General features: G+C 49.0%; 1 protein-coding gene across 1 annotated transcript in view; it reads left to right on the forward strand.

Annotated features, from left to right (window-relative positions):
* UIMC1 (ubiquitin interaction motif containing 1) overlaps nt 1-12702 on the forward strand; it is a 34524-nt gene that overhangs the window by 15731 nt on the left and 6091 nt on the right. The window contains exons 5-8 of the mRNA XM_026047690.1: nt 1850-1914; nt 4480-4568; nt 5477-5556; nt 8854-9022. Of these exons, the coding sequence (XP_025903475.1) occupies nt 1850-1914; nt 4480-4568; nt 5477-5556; nt 8854-9022 (403 nt within the window). The remainder of the gene's footprint in view (nt 1-1849; nt 1915-4479; nt 4569-5476; nt 5557-8853; nt 9023-12702) is intronic.

Raw genomic sequence — 12702 nt, forward strand, 5'->3', positions numbered from 1 at the left:
AAAGGAAAACAAGGAAGGAGGGGGAAAGCAAACTTAAAATTTCAACCCTGGGCGAAATCCTACGAGTCTTTTATTTACTTGAGAGAAACAATTTCTAAATATCCCTTCATCTGCCTTATCTCTGGTAGCTTAAGAGGTTGCTGCCTCCTGCTCTTGCTCTCTTTGCAGTTGCCTGCTGAGGGCAGCGCAGGTGATTTGCTTTCAAGATCGATATGTTTGATGTTTGCTTGTGCCTGTCTCCATTGCTGCTCTCCATCAAATGCAATTCCAGGGGCAGTGACAGAGGAGGACCCGGAGTGGCCCCATCCCTGCGTGCTGTGATGCCCCGGGGCTCCTCCGCTGCCCTGAGGGCTGCTCCGCTGCTGGGAATCACGGATTTGGGGCTGGAAAACATCCCCAGGGTCTCCAAGGTGCTTGGACACCCTCCTTTGCAGCTGCAGTGGCCTCCTGTCCACGCGATGTCCCTTGTGGGGCTGCCAAGGAGGGTTGGTGAGGAGAAAAACACTGTTGTCAAGAGAGCTCCACTTGTGAAGCACCACTAACGAACCCCAGCACTAATTGAACCCCCTCTTTATGCTCTTTCGAATGAGGTTAGGAGATGGCTTGTCCTTAAGATGGAGAGAAATAGGACCGGCTTGTGGAGATGCGGAATCTGTGATGAGAGCAGAGCCTCCAACCTATCTGTGGGGGATAACAGAAACGTGGTGACACAATGTTTGTGAGTGGAGCAGAGACAGCAGATGTTCAGCACTGTTCAGGAGACAGAGAAATAAAAATATAGGAGGAGATATAGTGTCTTATGTTAATGGCAGGTTGTGCCACAAAGAAATAAAGAATATCGTAGGTAAAAAAAATAACTTTTTTGAATCAGAATCACTTCAGGGCCAGAGGCTTTGTGTACATCAGCCATCTAAGACTGGAGTTGATTTAAGTCAAGATCGTTGGTGAAAATCAAGTGTGAAGAGTTTAATATACTCAAGGAGAGGAGGAGAAGACTCCCTTAGATTTCTTTGAGAAATGACACGAGAAATTGCAGGTCTGACAGCAAGGACTGCTAATAAACTGTTGTAATTCCAGCTAATTAGAGAATGGCAAGTGTAGTATGTACAGTGAGGAAGAAGAAAGGGATCTGGGTAATGACTGGCAGGTTAGCCTGACCTCAGCAGTGCATAAGGCTTTTGAACATTTTTAAAAGGGAAGAGTAAGTAAGGTAAGAGAGGTAAATGGAAAATGGGATAAAGCGCACACGGATTTACCAGCTGTGGATTGTGCGGGTTAATCTGCTTCCTTGCTTTGATGGGACAGCTGATTCCCCAGTCCGGAGAAGCGCAGCAGAGCTTATCAGTGTGAAATTCAGAGCAGCAGTTCAGGTCCAGCATGAGCTGCAAGGGTCAGCCGAGCAGGCCAGCCCCGCTCGAGGTGGTGACCTGGAGGAGAGGGGCTGCTGCGGCTGCAAGGGTGCCAGGGGCTGCTCACAAGCTCGGGAGGGGTAGGTGGTGCTGCCGACAGACACATCAGGGCATMAACCAGGGACAGGCAGAGCCCTCGGGAGCACGGGGACAAGGTGGGCATGGGAATGGTGGACACGGACTGTGCAGGAGTTCCTGGAGGCAGCAAGGTGGCCAAAGGAGCCGCCAGCCCTTACCGCAGAGCGCTGCTGGCCCCCAGGAAGGATTAAGGAGGCAGAAAGCTGACTAGTTCAACATGGATATTTAGCCATTTTGGAAAAAAATACACGACTTAGTAGGTTCAATACCATGAGCAGAGCCCCGGTGACCCAGCAGATCCCTTTGGACCCAGTTAGCTGTGCATATTGTTTTATCTAATAGGAGATTTTTTTCGCTTTCAGGCCTCCCAGGTGCTGGCTGCAGTGGACGTGCCTGAAGATGGGGAACCGATGCAAGTTACACAGAGGTGAGGAGGGTCATTGCAGAGCGGGGGGTCCGCGGCCGGGATCGTTCCCCTCGTCCGGAGCGGTTGGAACCACGGTCTTGCCAGGGCTCTCCAGCTACAGAGCCTGGCAGCAGCTCTTGCTGCAGAGRCTGCTCTAGGTGCTGCTGGTTTATAGCCCTGGAAATAACGTGGCGTTGGAGCATGGTGGGAACGAGGTGAGGTGCCCCAAGGGACAGGGATCAGTTGCTGCCGGCGCTTTTTAAGACGTGCAAGCTGGATTTGAGCTCAAGTAAAAGGACTTGATCCTTGCCCTCCGAGGCTGTGTCTAATTTGGCATACGGTAAAGCTGGAGACTGGGATAGGTGAGCTGAAGGTGGTTTATAGCAGTGGGTTGGAATGATCTGTCTGCAAAGGCACATACGCAGCATGGTGGAAGGATTACTGGATGTGTGTGTGTGTATTTTTATATTCTTGCCTTGCTGCAGAAGAGGAAAAGGGAGGAAAAGYAGGGAGGAGGAAGCCAGACGGCACTGCCTATCAGCCAAAGATAGAGTGCAGTGCTCCAGAAAAGCCACTTCAGCATATGACAGGTGTGGGACAAGTCAACAAGATTTTCCTCAGATTTAAGCCTACTCTTCTTTTTCCCTTTTTTATTTTTTATTTTTTTGGTGAGATGCCGTTCTGCAGCRAAGGCTGTGGGAAAAGCAGGGTAAGTGGGAGCAAGCGGGAGAGGATTCAAAGGGGAAGTTACAAGAGAGGGCAGATACATCATGTCTTTTATTTGCTAGGTTTTATAATTCAAACTTATTTTGGAGCAAAACYGCCAGCTTTTCTCCAGTCTAACACTATTTGGTCTGAACAGTTGATATCAATATGCAAGGTTTGAAAATCCCTTTTACTTGCAGTTTTCTATCAAGGTTAAAGCTGCCTTGGGGAGCCAAGGAACCAGTGGCTGGGGCTGCTGCAGCAGCTGCTGTGCYTGGGACAGCAGAGCTTCTCGCTGGCACCTTTGCGTGGAGGGCACCAAGGCCCAGACTCAGGAGCTGTGGCCTCCCTAGTGGTTAAGGCCAGCGTTGGGTGTGAGGAGAGAGGATCTCTGCTGTGTGGCTCATGGGGTTGGAGCCTTTCCTGGTTCGGCTCTTTGTGGTCCAGCTGGTGAAACCTTCCTGCCCTTTGCCAGCCCAGCACTCCTGGCTGCCCGAGCCTCCCCGCGGCGCCCTCGTTTAGCAGCTGGCACAGCTGGCACAGCTGCACAGCTGGCACAGCTGGCAGCAGCTGGCACAGCTGCACCACGACCCGGGATGGCTGCAGCCTGCTCGGCTTTGTGCACTTGAAGTGTTTCCATCTGGCTGCTGGTAATTTGCCAGAGCAGACTTGGGTAAAGCTCGGGCACCCTGGCTGGGCAGCCTGAGCTCCGCCGAATGGAAAAACACCGCTCCGAGTTGTCCGCAGGTACCCAAACAGTTTGGGAAGCAGCGGCAGCAAGAAGAAGCTGCTTTGCTTTCTGTGGGCCACTCTGCCTGATTGTTTTATGCTTTGTGCAGAGTAGGGGAGATTGGGGTTTTAATAAATGATTATAGGCTTTGTTACCAGGAGATAGCTGGTGTAGCAAGCAATGTGGTTTGACTTCAAATTGATTAGCCCGTTTTATAAATGTCATAGCAAGTTGTTTTGTGTGAGTTCTTTTGAAGTGAGCCCTGATGTTAGACACGGAGTACAACATGCTCAGCCTGGATTCATAACAAATGCTTTGAGATTCTTTATTTAGAGAGAGAAGCCACTTGTGATTTCCTATCAGAATTTTGCTATTTATCATAAATCAGCAGTGGCTGTTCTCTCCTCTCTAAGGCCTACGATTGAGCTTAATAAATCTTCTGTTTGTCAGTGTGGGGATTCATGTTTTTCAAGAGTATTCTTGCATCCTTGATCAGACTAATCAGAAAGCCATGCGGAGCGCTGAGGGTGTCAGCATGGGTGCCAGACTTGCTCAGCAGTGCCTGCCTGTTTCGGAAAGACATTGTGCTCCGTGGGGAAAAATGAGGAATACGAAGGTCGAGAAGGGAGGAGTTGTGCAAAATGCTCCGGGAAGGAACCGCTACGCAGGTGCTGGCAGGACTTTGCTGCAAGGGAGCTTTGTGCTGTATCGCGTTGGTGCTGCTTCTGGCTGCCACGGGAGGATGATAAGAACGAAAATTAACAATAGAAAGCGGGAAGGAGAGGAATATGGTGTCAAGCAAGTCTGTGTCTTTCCTCTTTAAAACGAGCCTTGACACAGGTGAGGAGGTGCTGGTACCGGCAGAACTCCCTAATCTAAGAGCTGAAAAATCAGAGTCCCACAGATCTCAGCAAGTATTTTTACTCCTCTCACATGAAATACTCACTCTTTGTGTCTTTTTTTTCCTCTTTCTAGAACAAAAATATTTCCTTTGGGGGTTTATGCTTAGGATAGCATTTTAAATCCATGCATTTCTCTGTTCTGCTGGTCACTGGAAATCAAAAAGTTGTGTGCCTTTCTGAACTGTGTGAGATGGGCACTGTCACACCTGCTTGATGTGAGGTTTATGTTGCATATTTGTATTTTGACAGCATCTCTATATTGACCTCACTTGGCAGTAGGAGAAGTCCAGATATTGCCACAGAAAACTCTGCTGAGGAAGAGGTCAGTGTTTGCCCAGGTAAGAGGCACTTACGAGTGTTCTGAATATTGCACTGAAAATAACACAACGATACAGTTCGGAAAAAGTAAAAGAATTGTCAAATTATTTGAGCAAAACAACATCTTCCCAGTTGTGTTTATCAGGGCTGAAATTAACTCATTCACTTTGTTTGATTTCCYGGTTTGGGATTCATTTCCTTTGAGACAGTATTACAGCTCTGGCTCTGAACATATGTCAGGGCAGAGGGCTCTTCCAAAATGAGGTGTCAGGAGTGGTCTCTTCAAGACCACCAAGAAATTTTCAAATCCTTTGGTGTAAAACTGTGTAAAGCATAAGTGACTGTTATATTAATTAACAAACATGCATGGGACCAATGAGCTTTTTCTTTCCTGGTTTTCTGTAATGTGCTGGAGTGTTCACTTTGTTTTCCAGTTCAGGGTTTTAAGTGAGAAACCTGATAAAAAGACCTCTCACGAGCATTTGTAGAGGGAGAGCTCATGGTGGTGCTTGGAGGCATTTTTTGTTGCTAACGAAAACATGGAGGTCTGGACAAGGTGCCACTACGTGACAGGCTGCAGAATGGGAGCTCTGTCTTGCTCCTTGGCTGTGAGGGAGGGCTCTATTCTTGCCTTGTCTCTAGCCCAGCAAGTGTCCCACGCACGTTCCCTGTGTCTAGTCTCACTCCCCATGAAGCTGCAAAGCTACAGTGGCTTTGTGCTCACACCGTTGTGCTGTGACTTTTAACCCCTCATCTGGCTGTGTTGTTGCACATTGTCTGTTAACATTTGTGTCAAGTCTTAAAAAAAAAGAAAAAAATGTTTAGAAGCTGTGAAAACACTGTTAAGAAATGGGCTGAGTTACACCAACAAGTGAGGAGAAAGTTTGGGGGCTGCAAACATTTCCTGAGCTGGTGATGTTTTTTGCAGAGACCCAACCAAGTCCATCAGAAGATATTGAGCCAGAGAGAGAAGAGCTCTGCTTGGACARCAAAGATGCACCTATGCAGGTAAGGGCGTGTGGAGCTGGGGAGGTGTCCTGCATCCAGTCTGCCTCTCTACGTCATTTGCTCAGTTGGGCTATGCTAGCATTTCCGCTGGGGTGGTTGAGAGCATGGGTTGCTGCTGCTGGGATCCTCGTAATCACTTCTCTTTCCATATTTTTTTCTTCAATCCTTTCATAGCTCAAGTTGCCTTTGGCCAAGGGCCGCCTGCAGTGGCTTCTGGAGCCAGAGAGTTGGTATCAGTTCCAGTTTGTTATTTTACATCATGTCCATTTCTGGCTGGGTAATGTCCTCAGTCTGAACAGCAGCACTGTTGCTTGCCCAGAGATAGAAGCAGTGCGCTATGGTGGTCAGTGATGCAGGGCACTCCAGGAGCTCTGGTGGACCTCGGTTACATCATCTTTTGCCACGTTTTTCCCTGCTACAGTCCTTTGAACTTGTGTCKCTTGTTTTCCACAGGCTGTTTCTGGGAGGAAAGATTCACTCAGAGAGATTGGATTGAGATAAAGATGACATGGAAGTGTTGAGAGCAGGCAGCTGATGGTTTGCAGTCCAAGGAGAGTGAGCTGAGCCCAGGAATCCAGGGTTTTATGCAGCAGCAGTTAGGAGCAGTAGTGAGTCAGTGGCAGGGCCGTCATTCCCGCCTGTCGATGCAGATGTGTGTAGTTGTGTGGCTCCTTTTCCTGTGTTGGCACACCTGGGCAGCAATTGCTGCACAGCTGTCATGGTACCGACATCTGACTTCAGTTCCTGCTTCTGATAAGACTCCCTTTGTCTATTAATTTAGAGAACTGTATCAAAGGGGTTGCCAAGTACTGCTCTGGCAGGGTGCATGAATAGAGAATCATACAGCTCTTGACAAGAGGATTCACTTGTGGAAGGCGCATTCTGGGAGGCTGCAGCTTGTACAGGGTGTCTGCAGCTCCCGTGTCTCTTTGTCACAGGCCTCTTAATAAAGCAGATTGTGCTCTCGTGTGCCTTTCATTCTGCATGTATCTCCAAGTAGCCCTCTGTCAATCAGAGCCTGCAGCAGAAAGAGGCAGGAGAGGCAGTTGTGCTTCTGTGCTGTAGAACCTGTAGCCATTAAAGAGCATTTGTGGCCCGTTCAGTTATGGCCAGAATATTGACTGGTCCCTCACACTTTGTAGATGGTGCCTTTGGGTCCTAAGCTTCTGCCTAGACAGCTGCTGGGCACAAGATGGTCAACCCAGTGTCCAGAAGTGATGTGGTTTTGCTTCCTAGGGATTGCCCAGCAACAGAAGCAGTGGCAGCAAGTCCTGAGCGTGCAGCTGCCCAGGAAACCTGCTGAAGAACCTATTGTGCAGATGAGCAGTAAGTRCGAAGCAGGCAGAGACCAACGGGACTGACATTTTCCCAGCAGATGCTGAKCCAGGACAGAGGAGTCTTGTTCTTGGGCTCAGCCTCCAGCATTGCTCTTGACTGGCTGTTGGGCTGCAGCGCGATGTCTTGGAGGCACTTTTCTCTGCTGAAGAGCAGAGGCAACAATTCCTGCTTCTGTCAAGAGTGATGGATTCTGCAGTTGAGGCTTCTTAGGTTGTTCCTGCATGGTTTGGTACGAGCAGTTTTGGGACTGCGGTGCCTTTTCTTACAAATACTGCATTTCCCTTTAAAATTAGTAATTTGCTGCTGAATGTGGGCAGGCAGGATGTGCAGARTTGGTGCTCTCCTAAGATTGTTATAAAAATGGTAGCTGGAAGGAGCAGCGCCTGCTGCTTTTCCCAGCTTGTATTTCTGTGTTGTCTGACGGGGGTAACACAGGCTTGATCTGATCTTTCGGATTTGACGTGTCTTGTTTGTGTGACTCCTCTTTGCGACACCCCAYGGTGAGGACTTCACAAGATGTAGTGACCCTGAGATGTGAGGGCAGAGCATGAGAGCAGGTACTCCAGGTGATGTATTTCAACAGCCTGTGTTCGGATGGAGAAATTCTTGAGGCACCTCTTCCATAGGGCAGAAAGTTTCCCTGGGAATGAAGGTGCTGTCTGCCCTTGGGGGCTACTGCCCAGGGACTGGCAGCAGATACTGGRGGAAGGATTTTCTAGGCTGGATTCTCAGTTCAAGGCCTGGTTCTGCAATCTCTCGCTTAGCTTTTCTCTGTCAGTAAAGTGCTGCTCTTCGCCTCAGGACAGAAAAATGAGGATGGGTGTTCAGGATCAAACCCTCATTTGGCAAAGCAGTTGATAAACCCAGTAATATGCCGAACGGCTCCAGCGGCACTGAGTGTCTTGGCTGACCCCAATTACTGCTTCCCCGAAATTACACTGTTGGAGGGAAGCAGACAGCAGTTTAACTGCACACGTGTCCCTGCCTAGAACCAAGGACAGAAACTCTCTTGTATTAATTTCCTACAGGTTTCTTCTACATGGTTAATATTTAAACAAGTTYTTTAATCATTGTAAAAAACGAAAATCTTTCTTAAAACTAGATAAATCTTGTAGGAAGCTTGGCTAGGCAGAGCTGTAGTTACGAATGAGGTGGTGGAAGTCTGCTGTGTCTTGGGCACGTAGCTAGTGTGGGGAAGAGTTTGCATTTCAGAGGGTGAAGAGCGGTGCATCTCTGCAGCTGTGTAAGCAGCGCAAAAGGAGAGATCAGGGATAACAGCACCCAGAGAACAAAGATGGGCTGTGACATTTTGCCCTCACAACACGGGTGAAAAGCCACCCCTAGAAATTTTGCRTGACATGGATTTTAAATGCATTGCCTCTCTCCTTGATCCGTGTCCCCTTTGATAACTGTTGCAGCCACATCCTCTAGAGAGGAGGAGCTCCCCGGGGATCTTGCCATACTCACCAAGTGCACAGCAGCCTCCTTTCATCCTGGAGGAAGATCTCGTCCCAGACAGTGTAGCCTGTGTAGCGTGGATCATGTGCAGAGACTGATGAGCACAACTCAGGTGTTGAACTCTTGCTTTGCCCCATGAATTTTCCATCAGTTTCGCTGCTGAGCTTTCTTGATTAATGGAGGCTTTGCTGTTTTTCTGCGGTAGCGCAGGTGATGTTTGCCTTAAATGTTGTGCACGGCTGTGCAGGGAAGTTTCACCGTGATTCAGCAGGACGTGTTGCCTTTGGAAGAAGAATTAGACAGTACTGCAYGGCTTACTCAGCCAGTGGTGTTATTTCTGACCTGTACGTGGTGAAGGRAGAATAAAACTTACCAAGAAAACCTGAGTCCATGGGAGTAGCTCCCAGGTAACACGGAGCTCAACACCTAGCGAAAAAAGCAGCATGATGACTTGTCTGGCTGATCTTTTCTTTTTTTTTTTTCCCTTTTCTTCCCTCCTAGGCTGGTGGAGATGCAAATGCCAGCAGCACCGTGTCTGAGGGCAGCCCTGCAGCTGCTGACCGCGTGTCATGCCCGCTGTGTGACCAAGGCTTCCCAGCCGCCGAGATCGAGCTGCACGCCATGTACTGCAACGGCGTCGTGGGAGAGGAGGCTGCCCAGGACACCCCAGGTCTGCCGAGGGCTGCCTTTGTGTGTTTGCCTGCTCTGCTCGGCCCCCTTTCCTCTTGCTTGCAGCCTTGTTCTGTAATCCTGTCCCCATCAGGACATTCTGTGTGTGGCATGTGGAGAGATTTGTTCTCGCTGCCTTTTGCTTCCTCTAAGCTGGCCAGGGAGAGAGTTACTGGAGGCTCTTGTCTTTCCRGCACCTACTGCACAGACAGCTCTTCTCTGTGAATGGCTTCATAATTGATCATATTATTAGTCCCTTGGAAAGTGTGTAAGCTGAATATTACCCCAGGATCTGGCCGTGGCTGCTGCACTCAAAAGGCACATCTTTTGTGTGCTTTGTGAGGACCCGCAGAGAATTTGCCAGGGCTGGAAAAAGACAGACTCCAGAGCCTCGCAAGCGAGAGCGTCCTTCAGAGCTCCCAAAAAGGGGGCATTTTCTGTACGACTCCGAGCACAGTCTACAGTGAGCAATGAGTCTGACATTTGTGTTTGTATAAAGGGTTTGTTCAGCAGCGAGAGCCTGAGAAAAGTTTCCCTCTTGTTTCTCTAAAATTATAAAATGATAACTATCGACYGGGGAGCTCACATCTTTTGTCTTCATGTGAAGACTGAAGCATCAAAGTGTGGTTGGAATGTTGATATTAAACCCCCTTTGCAGTTCTCTCCATGTCAGTTTTTTTATAACCAACCTTTGTAGAGCTTAAGTGAACAAATACACCAGTTGGTTATCAACATATTCAATAAGTTATGGTTTAGCTGCTGCTTGAAATGTAAAGTCTGTGATAGTGTAATGTCAGGTAATATCAAAGTAGTAGCTTGTAATAAGATTAACTTTTCAGGTTGTGCATATATAATTTTCAGTTACATATTGAGTTATTAAGTACAACCTTAATCTGTGATGTCTAAGCAATTTTTGCAAATCAGAGCTGGTACAAGAACTCTAACTTCTGCCTTTCTCTAGCAAAGGGAAGTTTCACCATGTAATCTTAATGCAGAATTGATGTAGTTTTAAAATACAGGGTCCCTGTTATACTGAATCTTTGGAGATGTGACAGAARGAGGCAGCGTAGCTGCTGATACTGCTTGGTGCTGAATTCTGGTGAGGAATTGTCTCTACGGGCACAAAGCAACTACTTCTGCAGAAGGGGAATGGGTCTTGCAAGTACTGAACCATCACAGTTCCACCCCCATCAATGCTCATAAAGGTCTTGTGCATGCTACAAAATGAAGCTGAATTTTTAATACACATTTTAGCGGAATATCTTTTGTCCTGGGGTAATCAAGACCCTGCTGTGCCTGGATTGAGAGTGTATCCACTGATCCTCGGGAATCCTGACTGTGATCCGGAAAAGGCTTTGAATTTTTTGGCAATGCGAGGGAGCTTGTTCTTTCTTTTGGTGTTGTATTTCAGCAGGACAGAGTTCAGGGCTGGCCTTTTCATGCTGCTCTCAGACTGGCCTCCTTGGGGATCTATGTAGGGATAGCTATTTTGGAATTGCTTCTCTGCTATGTTCAGTACAATCCTCCCATATGAAAACTAGCCTGGAAGAGAAGTGATTTTGTTCTCCAATAATAGCTCTAGGAAGAGCRATGGTTCTGGGACAAAATGACATTAATTTGGGTTTTTGATTTCCAGTTATTCCAACATTTTCCCTGTAGACACCAGACTTTGCTAGTCATAACAATCTCTGCCTGTGTTAGAGCCGAGCKCTACTTGAACTTAGAGCAAAACGTGGCGTCTGGCTGGGGTTTGGCTTGCAGGGCACCTCGGTCCCGTTCCCAGTGCCCGTACTGGGAGGAGAACCACGCGGGAAGGTCGCAGCTGAGCTCATCAGAGGTGTTTGGGGTGCGTGGATGATATTTAGCCTGAGCTGAGGAATGTGTCTTATGGAGGCACCAAAGACTCTGTTTCCAGGCAGGTCGTGGTGGCATCTTCCCCTGGCACAAATGTGTRCCTAAAGCTCATGTGGGGAGGTGGTGGGGTGGGAGAGGAAGTGCTTGAATTGTCTTCTGAAGCAGAAAGCACAGCAGTAACCCCAACAATGCAGCAATAACCTTGTGTGAAAGAAAATCAAAGTTTCACCACCCACCTAAACCCTCTCTTGATCTGTTTAAGAAGGGCTTCAGTTGCCCGTTTCTGCGCTGGGTCAGGGGTTCTGACCTGTCTTAGGACTTATTAATTCCTCATGTTCCCGATATCTTTAGTACTGCAGATTGCTGTAATCTTCAGTGTTTTCTGCTTTAAATTACAAAACGATTTCTTTCATTCTTTCTCCTCTTCTTCCCTCTTCTAATCATCCACCAAAGCCTTGAAGTGCTTTGAATAAGGAGGCCAGCTCAGCCTGGCTGATATTTAAGGATAGGTTTTCAAACCATGTAGCTGGGCGAGATGAGTTACAACAGCTTCCATTATGTATGTGCATGGTTGCCTTGGCTGAGTGCCTGGATCACCACACACCTGGGCTGTATGAAAATCTGGTCATGAATTTCCATTTCCTCCTCATCTGAGCAAATGACATGGAAGAGCCTGCTGGTGCTTGAGCTGCTGCACCAGCCTGGGGAGCCTTGGAGCTCTGCTTGCCAGGTCTGTGAATGCTGCAGATTCCCAGGGAATGAATGAGGCCCTCGGAAGCGTCGTGCCAGCTCCGTCTCCCTTTGTGCAGTCGTGTGAAGGGTTTGCTTGTGAGGGGGCTCTCCGATGAAGTCGTCAGATCCATCGCCTGCTGCTGCTGCCAGGACGGGAATGGCTCTGGAAGCGACTCTTGGCTGTCACTGAGCATATTGAGTAGGCTCGAGCTTTGGGACGTGCTGCATTCCTGTGGCCCTCCATCTCTGCACTCAACATCTCAATTCCCAAGCGAGCCCAGGAAAAAGAGGATTTGACGCCTCCCTTCCTCCCGAAGCCTTGAATACCACCTGAAGCAGCTGTCAATCTCCAGAGTGGCAGAAGCAGCAGCGATGGTGCTGTTAAAAAGCTCCTGACATCAATAGAAGTGGCGCCGTTACAGCGGGAAGAGTAACAGAGCGGGTKCGGAGAAAAGCCTCATCACTTGTGGAAAAGGACAAGATGCTGGAGAGGCTGCCATTAATAGGATGGTGCACAAAAATAGTACAGCGGGGAGGAAGAGTAGGCAGCTGAGTGCCCGGAGAGGAACCTGCCGCGGGGAAGGGCAGTGCCCCGTGCAGCCAGGCCAGGCGCTGCAGCCCCGGGGCACCGGGAAGGCCTTGAGCCTCCCCCTGCGTGAGAGCTGGAGCCCAGCGCCGCAGGGATCACTTGTCAGCCCGGAGAAACGTCGGGCTGGGGAAAAGGTCATTTTGAGGCTACGAAACACGTCTGATTTAGCAAAGAACATTGCATGTGGGAGAGCTGCCGAGCTCCCATGGCGCAGCCGCTCCGGCCTCCTCGGTGGCACTGCACATTTCCCCTATGGCAAGCTATATGTTCTCTTCTGAACGCCCTTCCCGCAGGCTGCTGGGGTGTTTTGGCAGGGGCTCTGCCTTGCCAATATGTGTGAGTGTGTGAAGGGGGAACAGGCTGGCTCTGCTGTGCTTCGCCAGGCCCGTCGCACGGCCGGCCCTTTCGCTCTGCTCCCGCTTTCAGCAGCACAGCTGGGGGTCTTCCCCTGAGCATCTGTAGAGCTGGTCCCCGAGATCTCTAATGGGCCCATTATGCCAGATGTG

Source organism: Nothoprocta perdicaria, unplaced genomic scaffold (assembly GCF_003342845.1).
Source record: "Nothoprocta perdicaria isolate Ctin4 unplaced genomic scaffold, notPer1 scaffold_5, whole genome shotgun sequence".
Taxonomy (NCBI): Eukaryota; Metazoa; Chordata; class Aves; order Tinamiformes; family Tinamidae; genus Nothoprocta; species Nothoprocta perdicaria.